This window comes from Polypterus senegalus, chromosome 1 (genome assembly GCF_016835505.1).
Source record: "Polypterus senegalus isolate Bchr_013 chromosome 1, ASM1683550v1, whole genome shotgun sequence".
Classification (NCBI taxonomy): domain Eukaryota; kingdom Metazoa; phylum Chordata; class Cladistia; order Polypteriformes; family Polypteridae; genus Polypterus; species Polypterus senegalus.
Window position 1 is genome coordinate 40,865,098 of NC_053154.1, and position 22,232 is coordinate 40,887,329.

Here is a 22,232-nt window from a genome sequence, read left to right on the forward strand (position 1 = left end):
GCTTCATTAGTTTCACAGTAGATCTGCCCCTGCATCTCTGTGCTCATTACAATATATTTTTAATTACAACTCCATAAAACCACAGCACGTGCATATGCATTGCATCAAGATGAAGATAACATATTGGATCGCATATTGGCACCAGTTAGTTATCTTCCATACTAAGTAAGTTCCAGACTAGAATGTAATGAAATCACCGAGTGCAACACCTTATAGAGGCTGACGGATATAAATGGAGAGAGAAGTCAAGGTCTGAGGAAGTAAGGGCATAAAGGTGAGCCATGATGTGAGTAAAAACAATAAAACGTTCGATTTTATAATTAAAATGAGGCTAATGGGCTGAACACCACTACTGTGTCATTGATTCATCGCCCACTCATTCGCAGTGCACAGTTTTTACATGCACTTACTGTGCCAGTCGAGGTTTTCCTCCCACATCGTCAAAGACGGCGGCTCCGTTTTTATCTGGAGAATGTACTACTACTACTACTACTACTACTACTACTACTCCTACTACTACTACTACTACTACTACTACTACTACTACTACTACTACTACTACTACTAATAATAACAACAACAATAATAATACAAGCCGGGCATGTTAACTGATCGTTAACTCAAACTTTACTCGATAGAAATGACTGAACGCTCCACTCAGTGTCACTTCATAGTGTACGTAACGGACAAAAGTAGCTTCTGAAAATGAAAAGATGAATAACACACAAACTTTACACAAACGCCATGCGCAGAGTCCCACATGTATCATTAAATAATGTTATTTTCATCTGGATGTTTGGTCCTCTTCTTCAATTGTATTCAATTGCTCGTTCCTCAGAGCTCAGGAGCGCAGCAGACGCCTGCCTTGCACGGCACGGGAGCGCCACCTTCTGGCCATCCTCGAGGATTGTCGCGTGAAGAGAGACGAGGGAAGGCTCTTCTTGTCGACCACGTGATTTCTCGGAAAAGGAGCGCCTGTGTTTTTGCGCGGGTGGTGGCGGTGGGCAGTGACGTCGAGCCTGAAGTTCAGTCAGTGAGAGCTGCAAGGGAAGCCGAGAAGACGCCGCACCGCTACCCAGACAAGCGCGCTTTGGCCGTTGGCATCGCAACTTCAGGTAGGTAGGCAGGCGATTCTTTAGTGTCCATTGGGGTGACGTGGTAGCGGTGCATTTGCTAAGAACGGATGTTGGAAAGTATGTTAAATGGATAATAGTTTTTGATGTTACTTTTGTGCTGTCCGAAGTGCCCGTGCCAAGTGCTCCTCTGCCCAGAATGCCCGATGGGTGTTAAGATGTGCGCGTTTTTGGCACTGGGTTGGCCCGATCGTGACAGCTGTAGTTGCATCCGTTTTTGGGCTCCTCTAATGTTGCAGAGCTGATTGTTCCTTCTTTTAGTGGCTTTAGTGCATTTCGGATTGCCCTGCGTGGGGTCAAACCTGTTGTTGTTTTCTGGCTTAACTTGCACCTTCAGTGCTACTTCTGCCGGTGTCCTGCCCACTTTTTCCAGTGCTGGTGGTCCTGTAAGCTGTGCACCCCTGCCATGCAGGACTCACTCCGGTTGTTCATACCAACAACCATTGATATGTGCCAGAGATGTCAGGCCAGGTCGACTGTCAGTGCTTGTTCCCTCTCTACAAACTATTTAACAAAGGCAAGTCCACTCCTACCAGAGCTGGTGCCCTCCTGCCAGGCCCACGCCATATCTTACTTCCGGTAGTGCTAGTTCTGGTAGTGCTTTTTGATGTTCTTTATTCCATGGATTCCCGATTAGTGTTAAGTGACCACTTTTGGCTGTGCTGCTGACCCCTTCAGGGTGGTGGTCAACGTCATGTTCTTCTACACATAACACTGATGCCAGTATGGGGTCTTCCCCTGCTAGTGTTCATTGTCCATTTTGGCTGCTCTGCATTTGTAAGCCTGGCCAGTCTATTGCTTTTCACGTGACTCTCTTTGTAAGTTTAGCCAATTTTGTGCCACTTTTGAGGTTTTCTTAATTCTTTTCTTCTGTTTTAGGATGGCATCTGGCCGTATTCGTTCAACTCGTAAGCTCAAGCAATGGATGGTGGAACAAGTGAGCAGTAATCAGTACCCTGGTCTTGTATGGGATGACCAAAATAAGACCATGTTCAGGATCCCATGGAAACACGCAGGCAAACAGGACTTTCGCTCGGAGGAGGATGCGGCCATATTTAAGGTGAGGACATGCTCGGACAGAGACGTGGGGTTGCGTTGACTTACTCTGCTGTGTCAGTTACAAGTTCCAATGCTGAGGGACCTCACTGTATCTCCTGCTAGGCCTGGGCAAAGTTTAAAGGAAAGCTGAAAGATGGCGAGAAGGCGGACCCTGCCACCTGGAAGACTCGTCTCCGCTGTGCTCTCAACAAGAGCCCAGAATTCGAAGAGGTCCCTGACCGCTCACAGCTGGACATCTCTGAGCCCTATAAAGTGTACCGAATTGTACCCTTGTCTGAGCAAGGTCAGCCCAATCTTACAGGGTGGGGTGGTAAAAGCTAATGAGTTCCCATTTTGTAGGCCTTTGATAAACATAAAGCAGAAGTTGTAATTGCAGCTGTTTTAAATTCTTTCTGCAGGCCGGCTAGTTGGCTCGGATAGAAACAGGGAGTCATCAAACAAAAGGAAGAGGAAGCAGAGCGATTCTGAATCTGAGACAGACGAGGAGTCGCCAGTGAAGAAGCTGAAGGAAGAATCCCTTGTGGTGGTAAGGAAAAGCCGAGCCCCTCATTGTCACTTCACTGTGGAGCCTTTCAAGCTGCATGTTAACTTGTCCAGTATTTAGTTCTGCATGCATGGTGACAAGTGAATTAGGCACATCCAGAGACAATAACATGGCTGGCACATGGAACACAGCAAGACTAGCTAGCAGGGAGATAAAATAATACAACACACAAGCTCCTGACTTGGCTCTCCGCACTTCCAGATCATACCAGTGGACAACATGCAGTGTAACCCTTAGCTGCTCACTTGAGATCACATGTAACCATTCATGGAGTTCTGTCCTTTTACGGTATCTGCAATGGTCCACAGGGCCTGAAAATCACATCAGATTATAGCTATTGCTCCTGGTCCGGTCAAAAGCAAAGGTTTGAGTCAGTTTGGCCATCTAATCGGAATGTCTCTGAGTGCCTCTGTGTGAGGCGTATTGAACACAGCCCGGCAGGACATGATGGAAGTATTATATCTCTCAGCAGGCCTGGGTATGTGCCAGGGAATTCCCAGAAGATGATGGACGGGGCTAGGGAACTATGGGCTTCCTCCATAGTACTAGCAGATGGAAAATGAGATCTCATCTCTTCCCATTCCTATCCCAGCAGTACTGCACACAAGGGAGGAAAGGGCCCTCTGGCCTGAAAATGGGAAGCCACTCTTTTCTTGGAGAGGACCATGAATGAGCAATCCCACCTGGGAGATTCCTCCACATGTTTTGCTGACCCCGCTTTCAAAAGTGTAAGGGGGCTGTCAAACCTGAGTTTGCACGGGAGTCCCTTTTAGTTCAAATGGTCAAGACCGAGCAGTCCAAGTCTTTGGCGTCATTACACCAGATGACACCCAAATGACTATCTGTATGATTAATGTCCAGTGTTTCAGGCTGAAATCACCAATTGCCCAATAAAATGATCGAGAGTCTGCAGGCTGACATTACTAAGGGGTGTACCCCCCTTCCCCTTTGATGCATCAGTCAAATATCAGCTCTCTGCATTGTTTAAAGTATGATCAGCTCTCTGCTGCTAAGGAGCTCTGCTCATTAAATCCCTCAGGAGCCTTTGGGGGTTACCACACTTGTTGACAACAACCCTAGTGACTTCAAGGGCGCAAGTATCATTTAAAACTTTAAAATGCAGCTTATGAGAAGGATCTAGAAGCCACAGTGGACACATCATCAAGACGTGTGTACAGAAGCGATCAAGAATCGTAATACGATGAGGTTAGGTTGTAGAGCGTGATGTACGGAGTACATACTGTAGGAGGCTATGCCCAAGGTAAAGAACACACTGGTGTGACACAGTTAGGAGCTTGGGAATGGTACATTTTGCACAAATGTTAGAAAGCTGTTCTTCACACAAAGGACCACAGACACATGGAATAAATTACCAAAGAAAGCTGTAGAGAATTGGACTTTAGGAACCTTGAAATCTCAGCTTGATGTCATTTTGGACAATCTAGGTGAATAGCATGGGCTGAATGGTGGGTTCTTCTCACGACTGTTCTAATTTCGTAAGTAGGATACACAAGCGTACGATTTCACTCTTAACACCCTTCTCCAGTTGCAGCTATTAAAAAATAAAAGCTATGACAATGGCGTTCTTGTTTAGGTTGATTAACAGTTGTACTTTAGAGGCATAGAGCAAGGCAACAAAAACAGAGGGGCAAAGTCAAATTACCAGGGGCTAAGCACAAGCAGGGCACGATGAAAGAGACAAAGGTGACCAGTTACCGACGGGCCCATGTGCTGCACTTCTCTAACACTTGCTATTTAAACAAAAATGTATTTACAAGAGTCTACCGCATTTCAGTTTCCAATAATTAAATAAACACTAGTGATTCCCCGCTAAGAACGGTACAAGATGTGATAAAGAAGATGTAGGTTACTGCCGTCTAGCTGAGTAAACAGATAATGAGTTGTGCAATATTCATAACACACTCGCCTTGTTTACATGCACCTCAACAGGCCGATTATTCACAGAAAGCTGATTTCTAAAATGCAACGTAAACCCTTATTACAAATACAAAAACCTGATTAAGAGAGGTAGGTTTCTCTGTGGATAACCCCATCATGTGGCCATGTAAACCCTTAATCGGGTTACCGTTAATGATTCTGTAGTTTGTCCGTGTATTTGTTTCACATGCCCTTTCAGGAGCCACATTCAGAGAGATAAATGTTTAGGCGGTCGTATTATTTCTTCTCCTGGCTGATACCATCCGTCTCAGTATTTCTAAAATAGCTAAATTTATGCCGACAAGCTGAACATACAGTGATAAATTTAGCAGCACAATCTCAAGAGCAATAGGGTAACGTGGTAAAAGTAATGTGTGTTATGTGGTCTGATAACAAGTTGTCTCTTATTCTTATCTTATTGGAATGAAAATACCTACATTGTTGCCATTCCAGCAGCCCTGGGTATGCAAACCAGGTGCTTTGGAAGGCTCAGTCGCACAGAGGTGTGTGCAATCCAACAACTGAAACCTAGAAGTAAAACATCGATTTGACTAAACGTATTTATAAAACACAAGACAATGATCACAGGTGTCAAATTTAGATTCAAAATCACTATGGCTATTGGTAAAGTTTCACTCTTTTTAATGACATCGGAGTGTTTTGACAAAGGAGGACTCAAGAAGATGCAGATTTTCAAGAAATCAGGTTTTCTGTCTCGAGTGGGTTATTCGTCTTAATCCAGTTATGTGTGTGCGTGTAAACGCAATCAGTGTGATCACACCAGCTTAGCCCAGTCTGATCTGACCTCTTAGGTACAAGTGAAGAGCCTCTCCTTCATGAGATTCTCGCCAGTTTCTTAGCCCCTTCACACACAGTGGAAATTTAGAAATGTATTTTTTTTTAAACTTAACTTGCACATCTTTAGTGCATTGGAAGAAAACTGGAGTACCCAGAGGAACACTCACACTTGCACAGGGAGAACATGCAGACTTTAATACCAGGAGCAACCAGGCACAGGATTTGAATGCAAGATGTTGAACCTGTGAGGTACTGGCACTAATTTGGAATAAATTGTAACCTTTTTATATATATATATATATTGTGGCAGTAGGGGGCGCTAGTGCTCCCTTGAACCCTCAGGTATGACTCCAGACACCAGGTAAAAGTCCAAGACTTTTTATTTTTTCCCACAGTGCACCAAGCACCTTCCACACTACTCATACAAACAATCACTAATTCCAACACAATAAACCACTCCTCCTCGCCCAGAAACTTTGCTCCTCTCCCACCCAGCACAGCTCAGTGTCTGGACTGAGCCACAGTCCTTTTATAGCCCCTGCCCCGGAGGTGTTCCTGTCCCAGCAGTCCACAGTTCCTTACTCCTTCCGGGTCAGGGCAATCAGTCTTTTACTTTAACCCGGGAGCACGTCGTTCCTTCCCGTCACGTGACCGTGACGTACTCCCAGGTTATATACAGTGACTCCTGGTGGCCCCCAAGGTATCCAGCAGGGCTGTGTATAAATACTACAAAGTCCACGAGGCCCTGCTGGACCTCGGGGCACTATCCTGCTGTCGGGAGGGCTCCTCCTGGCGGCCTGGGGGTGAGGACCGGCATGAGAAGCCGGCAGTCCTCCACAATATATATATATATCTAATAGGGGGGTTCGCCATCCGCTCTCTTCACTCGTCAACCCCCCGGCCTGCGCTACACACCAGCCACTTCGCGTCTCTGCCGCTCACATTGGGAAGGGGGGGTTGAACACACCCCAAGGACATGCAGTCGCTCCTCCAAAGCCCCCTCTTAAACGGTGATACAATGGGAAACAAATGTTTTTTTGTTTTTTTTTACCTCCTCTTTGCTCCATCAGCAAGTCGCGGGACGTGAGTTTTTCATATTTTTTAGTTTATAATTTAAAAATGGAATAAGAATCTGAAAATCTAACAACATCACATTACAGTTTGATACATTCTGAAAAGAATGATACCAAACATATATATGTAGGTTTTAAAATAAGCCCAATTTAAAGCGTGACAAAAAACATGACATAAAAACACATAAAATCATTGCACTTTTAGGCTTAGGATTTTATATAAAGAGTAGATTAATAATCAACCTGAAGAACCAGGCAATAGGAAGCTTGTCCTTTGCGTCTTTTATTTCTCTTCATGCAGAGGGGCATATGGTCAAAAAGTAAAGACAGAGCGCTATATTTATAGAGAACTGAATTTACATAACAGTGCTGAATTAAGGCTTACTATTAATCTGACATTTACTCTGACTGCTTCTTTGGTTTGCTCAATCTGAATATTTACTAAGACCTGAGCCATGATTTCCAGCAAAGTATAACCAGCCTGTTTAACCCAAGTAAAAGTCTCATTTCACTACATTCTCGGTCCTCACAAAACTTTTCAGTACTTCTCGAGTTCCTGTCTGCATGACATCTGTCAAGTCATACTGGGTATACATGAGAGTGAGCCAACTGCTTGAACTGTCACCCAGAACCTCTTGTTCTTTGTTGTTCCCTTGACCTTTATCTGGTTTCCTGATATGTTTGAACACATTTCAGATATTTATTAACTCTTTATACAACTTCTAAGATAGAGGCTATGTTTTAATGTGGAAGCATACCAAAACACTTTTATGTGTAATAACTGCAGTATATTACCCCTTAATGACGATGTGACCCCCAAGTCTCATTTTCCATCCACACTAAGCACTGCACCTACAATATAGGAGGTGAAGTGGTGGCCTCACAGCTGCAAAGTCCATGGCTTCAGTGCCGTCCTTTGTCACCAGAGCTCTCTCTCTGGGTTTTCTTCCATAGTTAAATGTTGTGCAAGCCAGATGGACCAGCAGCGTTAACTTAGCTGTGTACACAGAACTCAGTTCAAGGGTCTTACCTGAATAGGCTCCAAGTACCTGTAATGGAGTAATGGGTTCTTAAAATGTCTGAATTATAAAAACAAGAAATACACCAGAAATTTTATTACACATTGATGTCATCCTAGAAATAACCATATATTAAAAGATGTTATTATGTATTGAGATTGTGAAATCTTTTTTACTTTGTAAAGTGCCTTGTGATGCTGTGATTGGATGGGGGACTATACAGAATAAAGATAGACTGACTGGAATAACTGAGGTGGGCTGGCGCCCTGCCCGGGATTTGTTCCTGCCTTGCACCCTGTGTTGGCTGGGATTGGCTTCAGCAGACCCCTCATGACCCTGTGTTAGGATATAGCAGGTTCGATAATGACTGACTGACTAACTAACTGGAATAAGAACGACAATGAAAAATGTACAATCTTTCAAGGGACGGATACGTTTTCTGAGAAATATTGTGTGTGTAAATAGCAAAAAAGGAAAGATGAAACAGTAAAAGCAATACATCTTTGTGTTTATATATTAATAAATCAAGGAGAAGTGATATGATAGTGTGGACAGAGCACTTCAGAAGTGGTGTTCTGTGGCCTGAAATGCTCATTATTGTGCAGGCCACCTTAGAGTCTCTTTGCACTTTTTAGTGAACCACTCCTTTGTAAAAGGTCTTTCTTCTGTCATCCAGGTGGAGCCCATTGGTCAAGTCAGTAGCAGTGACAGCCAAGGAACAGAAGCAGCAGTGATCAGCAAAGAGCAGTACCAGACATGTAAGTCATGGCTCTGCCCACTCTTTCAATACCCTTGTTATGCTCACTCATGATTTACTGCCTTATTTGCCTGCATTTCAATGTAGTAAATGGGAACTTTAACCCAAGTACCTGGCAGAAATCCAGGAAACTTTACCTTTTGTGTTTTCTGATCATAAAAGAAGCCACCACTGTGACCACAAGGGACCGCATTCTGGGATTGAATCCCAGGTGTGGTCCTTGACTGTGTGCTGTTTGAATGCTCTCCCTGTGTCCACATGTGCTTTTTCACACATTACCAAAGCTATGCGTGTTAGTTTAATTGGTGTCTGTCTTCTGCTGTGTGCCCAGTGCTGCCAAGACTGGCTGCAGCTGTCTGTGACCCTGCACTGAATACAACACACTTGAGGATGTTGTGTATAATCATAAAATATGTTGGAAGCTGATATGAAATGGAAACTGTGCACAAAATGTAGCAGTAGAAGGAAGTATATTGTAGTATAAGAAGCAAAACGTGGAAGGCTGAAGTTCAAACCCAGTAGATGGCATACTTTCTAGTTCTGCTGGTGACGATATCTCCATGATAATGTCATGCCATAAAAGTAAATCACTTGTGCAGCAGGTAATGATGGTATCTCACTCCTGGGTTCATACCTGGCAAGGCTGATCCTGCATGGGGTGTACACATTCTGCTTTACTTTATGTGGGTTTCCAGGAGGTTGTTAAGTTAATTGAGTGTGTTTACATGCGCTTTAGTAATTCGGTTATTCACAGAAACCCATTTTTAAAAATGTAATGTAATCCCAGATTCTGGTTAGAGAAGCCAGATTATTGGTCTCTGAGTAAATGGGTTAACAGACGTAGATTTTTCCGCAAGTAACCCTGCCATGTAAACCCTTAACCCTCAAGGATTTGTATTCTGTGCATGTCCACCCCTTCTGTTAGCTTTGCACACACTGCCAGCAGCCACAGGTGGAAAACACTGGAAGCGTCCACAATGATGAATTTCCAGAGGCAAATGCTTGGGGGATCACATCATTCCTTCTTGTTGAAATAATCTGTCTCGGTAGTTTAGAATTTGCTACATTTAAGTTGATGAGCTGAAAACGTGCTAACCACAGCAGCACAATCTTGGGAGAAGTGGTGGGAGTAAAATATTAAAAGTAAACATGCATTACATATGATTACTTTTTAAAGTAACAAGTAACCTAAAACAATGCTTATCTGATTTAAGTAAACATTCCTGCATTATTATTTTTAGAAGAGCACTGGGTGTAAGTTAAGGAGCACAAATACTGGTATGCCACTCCCTTGCTGGTAGTCACACAACCAGTCAGAAAAGAGAGGCTGTGCACAATCCTGGAGCAGAAACTAACCTGTCAATAGAGTATTGTCCAGCTGTTGAAACAGTGTGATCAGGTGGTGCAGCGGCCAGCGTTCATACTGCCAATCTTTAGGCTCTCAGGTCCCGGACAGATGTGATTTACTTCACAGCACATGAAGGACTAAACATACTGATATAACACAGGGAAATGGTCATGTTTGGCTGTGTTTCTGGTCAGTTTCATCAAGGTTCATATATTTAGTAACAAATGCTGGCCAGTCAAATGTGCCGTTTGTCATAGAACAGAAGACAAAGTGTTACAAATGTAATGCACTGCTTGTAACAAATTGCATGTTATAGTCCGTGACTATATAAGCCATTTAGTTACTTTTAAAAGTTACGTTCCCCACACTGCCCAGAAGACACAGGCTGCATGCTTGTTTTCAAATTGACAGCAGCTGCTGATGATGTGTATGATGTGTGTTTTTTTTTTTAGCTCATTTTTGTGACCTTGAAGCATTTTACCAATTGTGACCTCTATAAGTGGTCTTGTGCTTATAAACAGGTTTTTAAGACACAAGGTTTCTGCCTTTACTGGGTTACTCTCCTCATCACGGTTTTGGGTCTGCATGTAAGCACACTCATTGACAAGTTTCTGTTAGCCCAGGGTGAGTGGGTCTGCAATGGAAGGTTGGCATTACAGGAATTTGTTGTTGAGATGAGCTTAAAAGAACGGTTGGATTATTGCTGTTGTTCAGTGTATATAATGTTGTCTATGATTCTACTCTACTAACTTGCAAAATCAGGTCTACTTTATTTTATTATGCATAGGCATGTACTGTAGCATTTCACAGTGCTCATAACTGAGCCAAGTTTACCTCGGGTTGAGTGATTTGATTTTTGAGCTATGGTGTCCACTCCCTCAGATCCTAATACACAGGGTACCTGCAGACCAAGCCCACTCTGAAAAGTGAGAAATCGGCACAGAAAAGTATGAAAGGTGACAATTTTTTAAAAGATTAAACTTCACATTTTAACCCATCATAAAATCTTCCCTATGTGTAGACAATATATTGCAGGGGTCTCCAGATCCTGTCCTGGAACCTCATGTATAAACGGTGCGTACGCACAAAAATGTTGTGTACAAACATTTCCACGCTCAAATCGCGATGTATAAAACCTAAACTTGCCGTAAAGCCATTCATATTTTCACGGTAGCTCCAACCCTGGTGTACGCAAGTTCTCCGCTTCGTTTTGCAGACTGGCAGCACCCAGCGTCAAAGCTGTGCTACTGTTCCAGTGTGGTTTATCTTTCTTTTTCAGATCCACATCCCTGACGCAGCTTTATAAATACACTGAAATTAACCGCATATTGTTTATTAGTTTAAGGCATCTGATTGTTTTTAACCAGTAACAATATAATGGTCCACAGAATGGTCAAACTATTCTAAATACCATAGCTGCTTTAGCGTTGTTACTCTCACTGTACCTTCTTCTTCTTTCAGCTTCTCCCATTAGGGGTTGCCACAGCGGATCATCTTTTTCCATATTACTCTCACTGCACCACTCAGCATATTTATATCACTGTGTCTGAGTGGGGAATCAAAGATCTACAGAAGCTGAGAAAGAGAATTCTCGGTATACAGCATCAAGCACACGCTGCCTCAGCCATGCTGTCTATTAAACTGCTCTCATACGGCAAACACCTCAGAGCCTCTCTTGTAATGGCCTCACAGTTCAGAAACAGTTTCATCCCAAGAACTATAAACACATTCAAATAGTCCATCAAGTGCTCCTTGTAGAACTGTTTGTACTTATTATACAATTACCTCACTGTAAACTTGCACTACAGTTATAATATTTATAAAGCGCATATTTACATATGATGATGATATCATTTTTAAGATGAAATGCAGCAAAATATGTTTTATTATATTATACAGATAAAACTTTAACTTAATTTAAATAATCTATATTGGTAATAATTAAACATGTGATGACATGGTGCTGCAGTGCTAGCGAGGAGCTGGCGCTAGTTCATGGATTGTTCCTGCCTCGCACTGTATTCTTGCTGGTGCTGGTGTGAAACTAGAAAGATAGAATAATTAAACATGTACTACGAAGATATTTCAATGTTCCTTAAAAGTTTTGAAGAATCGGCGTTCTAAACTTACAGATGGCTTATCGTCTATTATAGAGCTGATTGTGTGGCGATTGGGTATTTGGAGAAAGAAAAGGAAGGATAGGAATTGGGGGTTAGTACGTTTGAAAGAGACAGCACTGCTGCAATAAAGTATTTCATCTAAGGTCACGCATGGCGCAGCAAGCATCTTGCATGAGACATGAACAATCGCTGTGCCACCGTGTTTCCATGTTTAATAACATGCTTTAATTCCTATCATCATGAAAATGATATCAAGTATACAGAGCTATAATATCATGAATATAATGGATTCTGTGTCCTGTCGGAGGAAGAGAAAGCCCGGAAGCATGTAGTGATTGACACACATAGAGCACATAGAAGATCAAATACAAAACAAAGCATTTAATTTGCTACTTCAGTTACGATAGGATTTGAGAAACTAGTAAATTAAACGATTTAAAGATGAAGTTTATGATGTTCTACTTGAATGACAAAATAAACTACATGATTAAAGTGGAAATTTTGAAATTAAAGTTGACATTTTGTGCTTTTTACCCATTGTGTGCCTATTTTTTTTTTCTTTTCTCTGTAACCTAAAAAGCTTTCATATGACACTCAGACAGTGGGTTACGACTCGCCTTTTCACGGCAACTTTGATATCTGACAACTTCTTTTTTATTTTGGGTACTGTGCAACTTTGTGAACTTGAGCTTTCGAGTTTCTCCGACACTCTATGTCAATCGATCAACTTCCTTTTGTTGATTATACCACTGTTTAAGCCAACAAATAGTATATTTTCCTTTCCTCCACTTGGTATTCGCTGAAATTCTTCTATTTTTCCTCGTGCTTTTGCCATTGTCTTTTCACAGAACGCTGAGCTTAAGGGCTATTTATGTTGATTTGCATATTCAAAGAGGTGTAATTCTGGGAGGAGTTGGGGTGGGACAGCAGGTGCGTGCACGTGCGTTACTTTTCATCCTGACTGGGATTTATGTAGCGGAAGAACGTGGAAGTTGGTGTTCGCACAGATTTATGCACTTGGATTTTTTTGTGCATATGAACATTTCCGTTTTTGTCCATAAGCCATGTTATAGTGTGAATTCTATGCACGGCGTTATGCATGAGGCCCCTGGAGAGCCATAGTGGGTGCAGGTTTTCATTTATGCTGCTGATTAACTTCTTTTGTCTTTGTTTTAATTGACTTGCTATTTAAGACTCAGTCCCTTTAATTGTTTCTTTTTTCCTTAAATAGCAGCCAAAGAATAATGAGATATAAATGAGCCAACACATGACCAGCTAACCTTTGTCTACTGTATGATATCTGAAAATAAAGAAATGGGATGTTGATTTGCTCAGGTCACAAAACATTTTGATGGTGTCCTTAAAAAAAAGAAAATTAACCATTCAGTACGTGTCAACGGTGGCAGAACACGAGCACCAACAAGCAGTGGAATTAAGTAACGGGTTTAATTAACAGCGAGAATCGGCTTTCAATTAAGAAACTGGTTGGAGTGAAATTGGTTGGAGTTTGAGGCCCAGGTGTAGCCAGTCATCCTTTGGTTCAATTTGTGTCACATTTCTGTTTGGGTGCCATTTAGAGGAATGAATCTTAAAAATCAAGTCTAAAGGAAGCTAACTAGTAGCAAAAACTGGTCACTAATTAAATAAAGAGTTAGAATGAAAACCTACAGCCACAGTAGCACTCCATGACCAGAGCTGAAGACCCCTGACTTAAAGTATACGTAGGATAATAAAAAGAGTATGTACAATAGTATTTTAATATTTCTCATAGGTAAAAAAACATTAAATAGATTTTCTATTCTAGACCAGAGAATAATTTTGAAAAAATGCTTAGTGCTGCAGCCTGATAGCTCCCGAGTCGTCTGTTCATGTATTACCCTCGATAATGTCAGTGTAGGGTTAATAGGCTCTGCCCATGTTTTGTGTGAGTTTCCTTTAACATCCCAAGGAACCGCATGTTGAGACTGGTGACTGAGTGTTTGTGTGGTGTGTGTGTGTTGGGTTGCCCTGCGATGGAGTTGTACTCTAGCCAGGGTTCACTGCTGCTTTGCATTAGCTAATTGCGGTTTTAGGCTGCAGCCCCAATAACCCTGAACTGATTTCCACAGACTTTATAATGCATGTATGTTTGAGAGCAAAGCATCCAGAACAGTAGATTTGTAATTGACGGACATATACCAGTGTTTGTTGAATGACGATTTAAGGCATAATATCCTTTTTTTCTTATCTTTCCTGTAGCACTCAATGAAATCCACCTTAACTTGAAGATAGAAACAATGCCTGCAGTCTCTCTGCAACCTACAGGTGTGTTGAAAATTTTAAGTGAACTTTGTCTTTTTTCACATATAAGCTTGTTATAACACTTCACAGAGACTGTTCTGGTATTCCAGATGTTTTTATCCATTACTTGTACAAAAATAAATAGATTAATAAACTTAGTCTGCTTCCGAAACTTGTCACAGAAGCCCTCTTCTACTTCAAAACCTCTGAGTTTGCATGTCACCTCCCATGTGACAAAGAACAGTGTGTTGAGGTAACTGGGCCTGAAATTTAATTGGGGTGTGTGGATGAACGTGCCAGTGATAGACTGGTGCTTTGTTCAGGGTTCTGCTGCTGGGAAAGCCTCATCTGTGAATTAGAATTAGGCTTGAAAATGGATAGAGACTTTGAAATTTGTAAAGTAAAACATGACTTCCAATGTGTTAAATGGAAGTGATAAACCAATCAAGTTAACACTAAGAAGAAATAATACTTAAATGTAGTGTATATAGTGTAATGGGGACTGTAAATGCGTACTATACTGCCATGTCACAGGACAGAAGAGCTGTAAGGTATCTGAGATGCTGGCAATGTTTTTAATTGGTGACAACATGCCTTTACTGATAAAGGCACCGTTCGACAATACCAAGTATCAAGTCATGGAGGTAATTATCACCAAGCCTTTAGGTGGCAACAGAGGAACATTTCTACTCTGTGTCTTCATGTTCCCCATTACGATGGCTGGGTGCCGAGAGGGAACGTGGGGACTATTAGTGAAGGTTTTAACTGAATTACTGCAGATGTCCCCGAGCCCATTCTTCACTTCAGAAGTAGAAGTAAGGCTGTTCACCGTGAAATAAAACAACTTCCTCACAACAGGCCAGATGAATCAGAAGGAGTTTGCAAGAGTTGCCACATTGGAGCCATGAAGTTTGCATGTGTTCCTCATGCTCACTTGAGTTTATTTCTAGATCCCAAAGACATGCTGCTGATGGGAGAAACTAAGTTGGCACAGTGCCCTGTGATGAACACACATACTGGCTAGCCCCCAGAGCTGTTGGCGTAAACTTTTTCACCCTGTGATTCTGTACTGCAGTGTTGTTTGGGCGGTATCCCACATTGATTCGCCTATGATAGGTAACACTCAAGTTGGGTCTGTCACCTAGGTCCTTCGAGTAAATTCCTGCTTTGCGCCCTGTGTTGGCTGGGATTGGCTCCAGCGAACTCCCGTGACCCTATAGTTAGGACATAGCAGGTTGGATAATGGATGGATGAATGAAAATGTTTGTGTTTTGTTGAATTCCAGGGATGTGATAATATTCAAAAGAGAAATAAAGTTGATGCAGGTTGTACTGGAATAATTCATGGAATAATTGCAACACCTTCATGCAACAACTTCAATAATTAATATTCAATAAATGCAACACCTGCATTAATATTCAGTAATTGCAACACCTTCATTGAAATACCTTCAATAATTGCAACACCTGATGTATATCTTTGCTATTCTCTTGTAGTGCTGCCTTCGATGATTATTACCATCTTTTATGCGGGTAAGCAGGTGGACCAGCAGAAGGTTGACGGTCCTGATGTGAAGATTGCAGCCAGAGATAACAATGTAGGCTCCAGCAGTATTAATTGTGGTATGCAGCGCATTTGGCTGCCATCGGAAGATTGTGTGACTGACTCAACTAAGAAAGCAGCGTTGTCAAGGCTGATGACATTTTTGGATCGTGGAATCATGCTGGCATCTAATTCCAATGGGCTGTATGCACAGAGATCATGCCAGGGAAGGGTCTTCTGGAGTGGACCTTGTGCACCCTATTCTGACCAGCCCAATAAACTGGAGCGCCTCAATTCACCAGTGCAGTTATTTGACAGGAAGAAGTTTGTGCAAGGTGAGCAAGCAGAACTTTGTTTCTAAATGTAATAACCTTGTAGGACACTTGGTTTAAGAATGCTTATCATCTTATTTCAGATTTAATGCTGTACCGTACCTCAGGGGGTGAGCTACCTCAGCACAAGATTACACTGTGTTTAGGAGAGGAATTTCCAGAAAGTGACCCTAATGCTGACAAACTTGTAAAAATAGAGGTATGTTGTTTCAGCAGCCTTGCAACTCACTCTTTGATCTTTGAATCCCTTCTATTAAGCTCCTTTCATGCACACAGGCTATTCCCGGTTGTAAATTCCAGGATCAGGGCCAATATATCCTTCTATATAAAAGCGGTCAGGATTGTCCTTCCGTCCCGTGAGTGCTACGCAGGCGCGGAGTTTCACACATGCCCCGTCCATTTTACAATGCACAATGGGATTTGTAGTTTCATTTTTCCTGGTAAAAGATGATTTTCTACTCCAGACTGTGCGATATCTTACTATATAAAAGCAGTCAGGATTGTCCTTCTGTCCCGTGAGTGGAAAGCATAGCGGTATTCCGCTTATCACAGACTTACTACTTGCAGCTTGTGGTACGAAGCAACATGATGTGAGCATAGTTCTTGTGCTCCCATCGTTCCCTAGCTTTTGTGCATGATGCGCTGGAAAAATAGACAAAATTATGTCTCTGGAAATAATTAATGTTGATGGAGTACAAATGCCTCACCGCGTAGTAAATATCAGGGGGTTCAAAAGGGCGACCTCAATATAGAAAAAAAGTTGAAATTTCATCACAAAAATAACAGAAACTACAAGTATTAAAGTAATACCGCTCAAATGCAATATAACCAAATTAATGAGTTTGTATAAAATATCAAATTGATCTACATATTGAATTGCCTTAAGAAGTGGTCAACTTAAAAGTCGGTCGCCTTAAAAGGCTGGTCAGCCTAGTAAACCTAATAACTGTGGAAACTCAACCCAATATTTTTGCAGGTCAACACCTAGTGTAATTTACTGGCTCTGATTGCATGAAATAAAGCCATCAAATTGTTTGGTCTAGTGCCCAAATCATCAGTATGGTTTCAGTGAAGATGAGTGATCATTGGGGTAAGATGACTAATCCTAGGAGTCTTGGGTGATGACACATACAGGTGTTCAAATATAGTTGACAGTTCATGAAGTGTAAGTCTACCATAAGCTGATTTAATGGGGCATAAGTAACCATGGACCACCAGTGTAGATTGTACAGGTGTCTGAAACTACATTAAAAGGATGTGATAATACTCTGTCCCAAGACATTTCATTACTTTGTGTTTTGATAACAGTGAAGACACCATTACTAAATCTCCTGCAAGTGCTTAATTGGGTTTTGGTGACCGAGAAATCAACCATTTTTTGACTTCTCATGCCACGTGGATGAGCGCGTTGGCATCCCGACTCAACTACCTTCAGGACAGTAATGCTTCCATACTAGATTAATACAGCATAAAAATACTTGCTTTGCTGCCTATGGGAGTTGTTGTATTCAATTCGTGCTTGGAAAACGTTTCCTGTAATTTAACCCTTCATTGTGCAAAACAAACATTCGGGGTTTGTGAGTATGAGACAAAAGATGACTCTGCTGACATTCTCAAGTTCTTGATGAAGCTTGACACTCCCACTTTTGATTGTCCTCTCTAGATAAATGATTTAGGGTTTCTAGTCTGTTTTAACTTGCACCTCTGCTGGATTAATATATGTTATGGTCAATCTGTGCATTGATCCAACGATAACCCTAGCTCATGACTACTGCATCATCATCATCTTGGCCAGTGTTCCTTATCAGAATAACAGCAAGAACTGATGTTCAAGTCAAACAGGCCTCAGCATTGTGCTGTCTGATAAAGTCTTTGAGATGTCTTCCTCATGCTATGCTAGCAATCATAATGAGCAAAAGGTCGGCCCAAATCTTTGTACATTTCTTTAAGCATGATGCAATATCAGTTGTTTATCTCAATCACCATACGTGTGTAAAAGCAACAAATTTGAATGTAACTTTTAATTGCTTATTTATTCAAGTGTTTGGCTTAGTTTGTGGCTTGTCAATAAATGATCAATAATATCTGCAAAAGTACGTTTTTCTTTAGTAAAGTTAGCTAGTTGGAAAGCTACTAGAAAATGGAGGGTAGCTAAAATAATGAAGCTCGTCTAAATGAATGAAGTGGAAGAAACAGTTAAATCTCTTTGGAGATGAATGTGGCTGATGTACCATTTGCTTCATGGCTTATACCAAGTTAATAAAATGGCCATTTTTGTCTTCCAACATACAGGGCAGATTACTTAGACCGTAGTGAAATGGTTGGGATGAGGCACTCCTCCATGACTTGTTGGGGACAAACAAAATGCACTGGCGAGCTCTTCTGAGTCCTTTCTGTTTTTGCTTTGCTTTTTAATATTTTCCTATTCACTGTATTGTTACGTCTCAAACGCATCTTTGCGATTATAGAACACTGTGCCAAAATGCATCATCTATAAAATAGTAGCAGGGACGGCTTCAGAGCATGGCTAACACTACTCACTACTATGATTCCCTTTACACAAACTAAAAAACAATTGTGATGTTGGTGGCAGCAAATCAGTTTCTCTTACCTGGCTCGATCGTCACATGACGTTAGCAAGTCATCCGGTCACATGTTAACATTTGAAGCTCAATTCAGGAATGGCTAATGCATGAACTTCCTCATTTCTATGTGAGACTTTAGAGTGCAACATCATGATTTATTTACAAAACATCCTTTATAATAAAAAATGTATAACTTAAAAAAATTGCAATATAATCTCATTTTCAGTTAGCAACAACCACTTAACATTGAGAAAGCAAAAAGACAAAAAACAAGAATAATTAGCAAAAGGCTAGATTACCACCATGGCATAACTAGAGAAACTTTTCTGGCTAGGGTTCAAACCTGGTTAACTTATTAATACATATGTTTAGAAGAAAAATAGTCATTGCATTGGAACAATTATTGTGTAGCAACATTTTTGTGAACAAGTTAAACTACAACATGATACAAGTTTGTATTTTCATATTAAGTTAATGGAATTCCATTTTTCTAGGTGGAGCAGCCATGGGCCAGACAACAACTTGAGGAAGCCACTGGATTTCGTGAATCCCTGTGCTTGCTGCAGGAGCTAGCCTCACAGTCTCCACTGGGGGAAGTGACCCTAAACCTGTATGGATTTAACCCAACACTTGAGCTGTAGAGCTCCAAAAGAGAGTTCAGGAAAGAAAGATCTGGCTAGGCTTAGTCTTAGTTAAGGTTTCCTGTCTTGTGTTTACATAGTCTAGTCTATATTAAGGAATGCCTTATTCCAGTGACCACTTGTCCAGACTTTACCCAGAAGGCATTGTAATGTGATGTGTAAGCACTTTTGATAGGCACTCAATTGCCCATGTTTTAAAACAAGAGGCTGCTGCTGGCTGAAAGATGCCAAGCTGATATGCACCACTACCAGCCCTTCTACTGGTTAGAGGAGAGACGGGCTGCTCACCATCTCAGTCCTGCTCTTTGGGAGCGAGTGAGCAGTGGCAATATAGCTGCTGGACTTCAGGGGCATTTAAAATATTTTTGTGCACTACACTGCTGGTGCCAACTCACTGCTTTATGAATCCAGTAATGCTGCCCTGCTGGACTACGCAGCGGGCTGAATTTGTTTAACAGTTTGGTTGGGAACAGAAGTTACTGTTAATGTGGTCCAAATGAGTTCTCCCTTTACTGTGAGTGCAATCTCTCTTCTGAACTGGAAACAGTGTTGTTTATCTGAGAAAGAAAATGATAGACATTTAAAAAAAGGACCTGATTATCAAATAGTAAAAAGAAAAATACCAAATCATGTAATTTGGAAATGAAAAGAAGAAAGATTTAAACTGTCTGATGTACAAAGTAAAACATCATCATATATTGTATGTCTCCTATTTTTTCATAGTTCTTGTAACTGATTCATCCGTAGCCATTTGTAATATCATGTTTTATCTTCCAAAATATTCAAAAGTATAAATAATAAGACTGGAACATAAATAATCATGGTTGAAAAACTGAACTGAACTTGTCAAATAAATACATTTAGCTATAAATAAAATGCAATATAAATGCTGTACCTTAATTTTAAGGTTTAGAAAGTGTACCATTTCATATGCAAAGCTTAAAAAGGACAGAGCTCTCCATGTCGTACCTGCACCAGACCCACAAGGTAAACTTCACGATGACCTGTGGCAGAGCTCGTCGCCTGCTTTAGATGGCGATTTTAGAAGAAGATCATTTTACATATGCTAATTGTTTCTTTACATTGTACTGTTTCCTTATATAGTATTTTACCTGTCAATAATAAATGTTACATACGTTGCCTTTGTTTTCTGTATGTAGTCTGTGACATTTGCATTCTTTGAAAACACTCATCTCTGTGTTCTTGCTGCCACTGGGGACATAGTTGGGTGCCACCAACATGAGCAAAAGGCCATCTGGGAAATGACGGATGATGTAATGTGATCTGTTTTACCAGAGGCCACTGTCAGGGGATTTTCAGATTGAAATAGTAGCTCTTTGGATGGAATGATTGTTCTCAAGCACATTTGAAGCAAGTAAGACGTGTTGTATATCTTATATAGAAATATATACTTTTTAAAATTGTATTTGACCTTACTTAATGTATTTTATATTATGTCATAAAGTATGTTTGTTATAATAAAATAAGATTAAATGTATCTTGTCTTTTTACTTTGGAAATTGGACTAATACCTCACACTCAATCACTCAACCAATAGAACAGCTCACACACTGACTTATACACACCAGTGATTCACTTGTTTAAAAAATTAATTGGCCTAGAGAGAATTTATCATCATCTAATTTTCATTAACTCAGCTGATCATCATCAAATGTCATATTACAAAATGAATGTATAAGGTTACAAGAGTATTGCATTTACCAAATTCCAATATATGTAAATAATAAAACTTTATATTGTCCAAATATAAAATCTGTTTAAAAGAAAAAAACAGATTCATTACACAGACCACAAAGACAACATCTTCACCAGTGATAACTTATTTGGAGCAGTACTTTTATTATCTTCTATCCCTTATTTGGGCCCCAATATATAGTTTTTCAAAAACATTAAAAAAGCTATTCTCTTGACACTTTGACCATTACATACACACACTGAACAAATTATTAAGAGCACGTGTACTTTTGCTTATCCTCTCAATTAACTAATCAGCCAATCACGTGGTAGCAGCACAATGCATAAAATCCTGCAGCTATACAGGTCACGAGCTTCAGTTAATGTTCACATCAAACACCAGAATAGGGAACAAAATGGGATCCTGGTGATTTCAACTGTGGTGTGATTATTGGTGTCACAATGGCTGGTTTGGGTATTTCTGTAATTGCTGACCTGGGATTTTCATACACAACAGTCTCTGGAGTTTACTCAGAATGGTGCAAGGAACAGAAAACCCAGTAAGCAGCAGTCATGTGGGTGGAAATGCCTTGTTGATGAAATGCCTTGTAACTTGAGTTATGTGTATGGAGTGTTATTTGATTTTAATACATTCAATAAAATAAAATAAAAAAATTCTCAAACTAAACAAGGAGAAAACAGAAACCTTGTTGATTGGCAAAAATGGATATAATGAGGGTATTAGAAATAAACTTCATCCATTAGGCTTAAAAGTCAAGACAGGGGTAAAGAATGTAGGGGTAATTATTGAATCTGACCTAAATTTTAAATATATTAATAAGATCACTAGGACAGCATTTTTTCACTTAACAAATATAGCAAAAATGAGTTCCCTTATAACTTTGCAAGATGCTGAAAAATTAGTTCACACTTTTGCTTTTAGTTGGCTAGATTATTGTAATGCACTCCTCTCAGGACTACCCAAAAAAAGACATAAATCAATTGCAACTAGTACAGTATGCAGCTGCTAGAATCTTAACTAGGAAAAGAAAATCTGAGCACATCTCTCTAGTTTTGATGTCACTACACTGGTTACCTGTGGCATTTAGAATTGATTTTAAAATACTGCTTATGGTTTACAAAGCCTTAAATAATCTCGCTCCAACTTATATTTCAGAACGCCTCTCACCTTACACTCCAGATTGTAACCTTAGATCTTCAAATGAGTGTCTACTTAGAATTTCAAGAGCTAAACTTAAAAGAAGTGGCGAGGCAGCCTTCTGTAGTTATGCACCTAAAATATGGAACAGCTTACCGATAGAAATATGTCAGGCTAATACAGTGGAGCACTTTAAAAAACTGCTAAAA

At 40.6% G+C, this 22,232-nt stretch overlaps 1 protein-coding gene across 2 annotated transcripts; it reads left to right on the forward strand.

Moving 5' to 3' along the window:
• Positions 1–1,018: 1,018 nt before the first annotated feature.
• On the forward strand, positions 1,019–20,324 carry irf9 (interferon regulatory factor 9). Of its 2 annotated transcripts, none has more exons than XM_039747682.1 (9): positions 1,019–1,119; positions 2,013–2,193; positions 2,295–2,475; positions 2,591–2,718; positions 8,241–8,322; positions 14,028–14,093; positions 15,566–15,946; positions 16,027–16,142; positions 19,023–20,324. In XM_039747682.1, the coding sequence occupies exons 2-9, from the start codon at positions 2,014–2,016 to the stop codon at positions 19,167–19,169; spliced, it is 1,281 nt and encodes a 426-aa protein (XP_039603616.1). In that variant the 5' UTR covers positions 1,019–1,119; position 2,013; the 3' UTR covers positions 19,170–20,324. The 2 variants fall into 2 exon arrangements, with proteins under 2 accessions (XP_039603616.1, XP_039603625.1); XM_039747691.1 differs by having other exon boundaries at positions 1,035–1,115.
• The last annotated feature ends 1,908 nt before the right edge of the window (positions 20,325–22,232 follow it).

Bases quoted from the DNA above. Each gene is read 5' to 3' on its own strand.
- irf9 (XM_039747682.1), top strand. From the start codon at position 2,014: ATGGCATCTGGCCGTATTCGTTCAACTCGTAAGCTCAAGCAATGGATG. The intron at 2,476-2,590 runs GTCAGCCCAATC...TTCTTTCTGCAG, and splicing joins TGTACCCTTGTCTGAGCAAG to GCCGGCTAGTTGGCTCGGAT. The intron at 8,323-14,027 runs GTAAGTCATGGC...TCTTTCCTGTAG, and splicing joins CAAAGAGCAGTACCAGACAT to CACTCAATGAAATCCACCTT.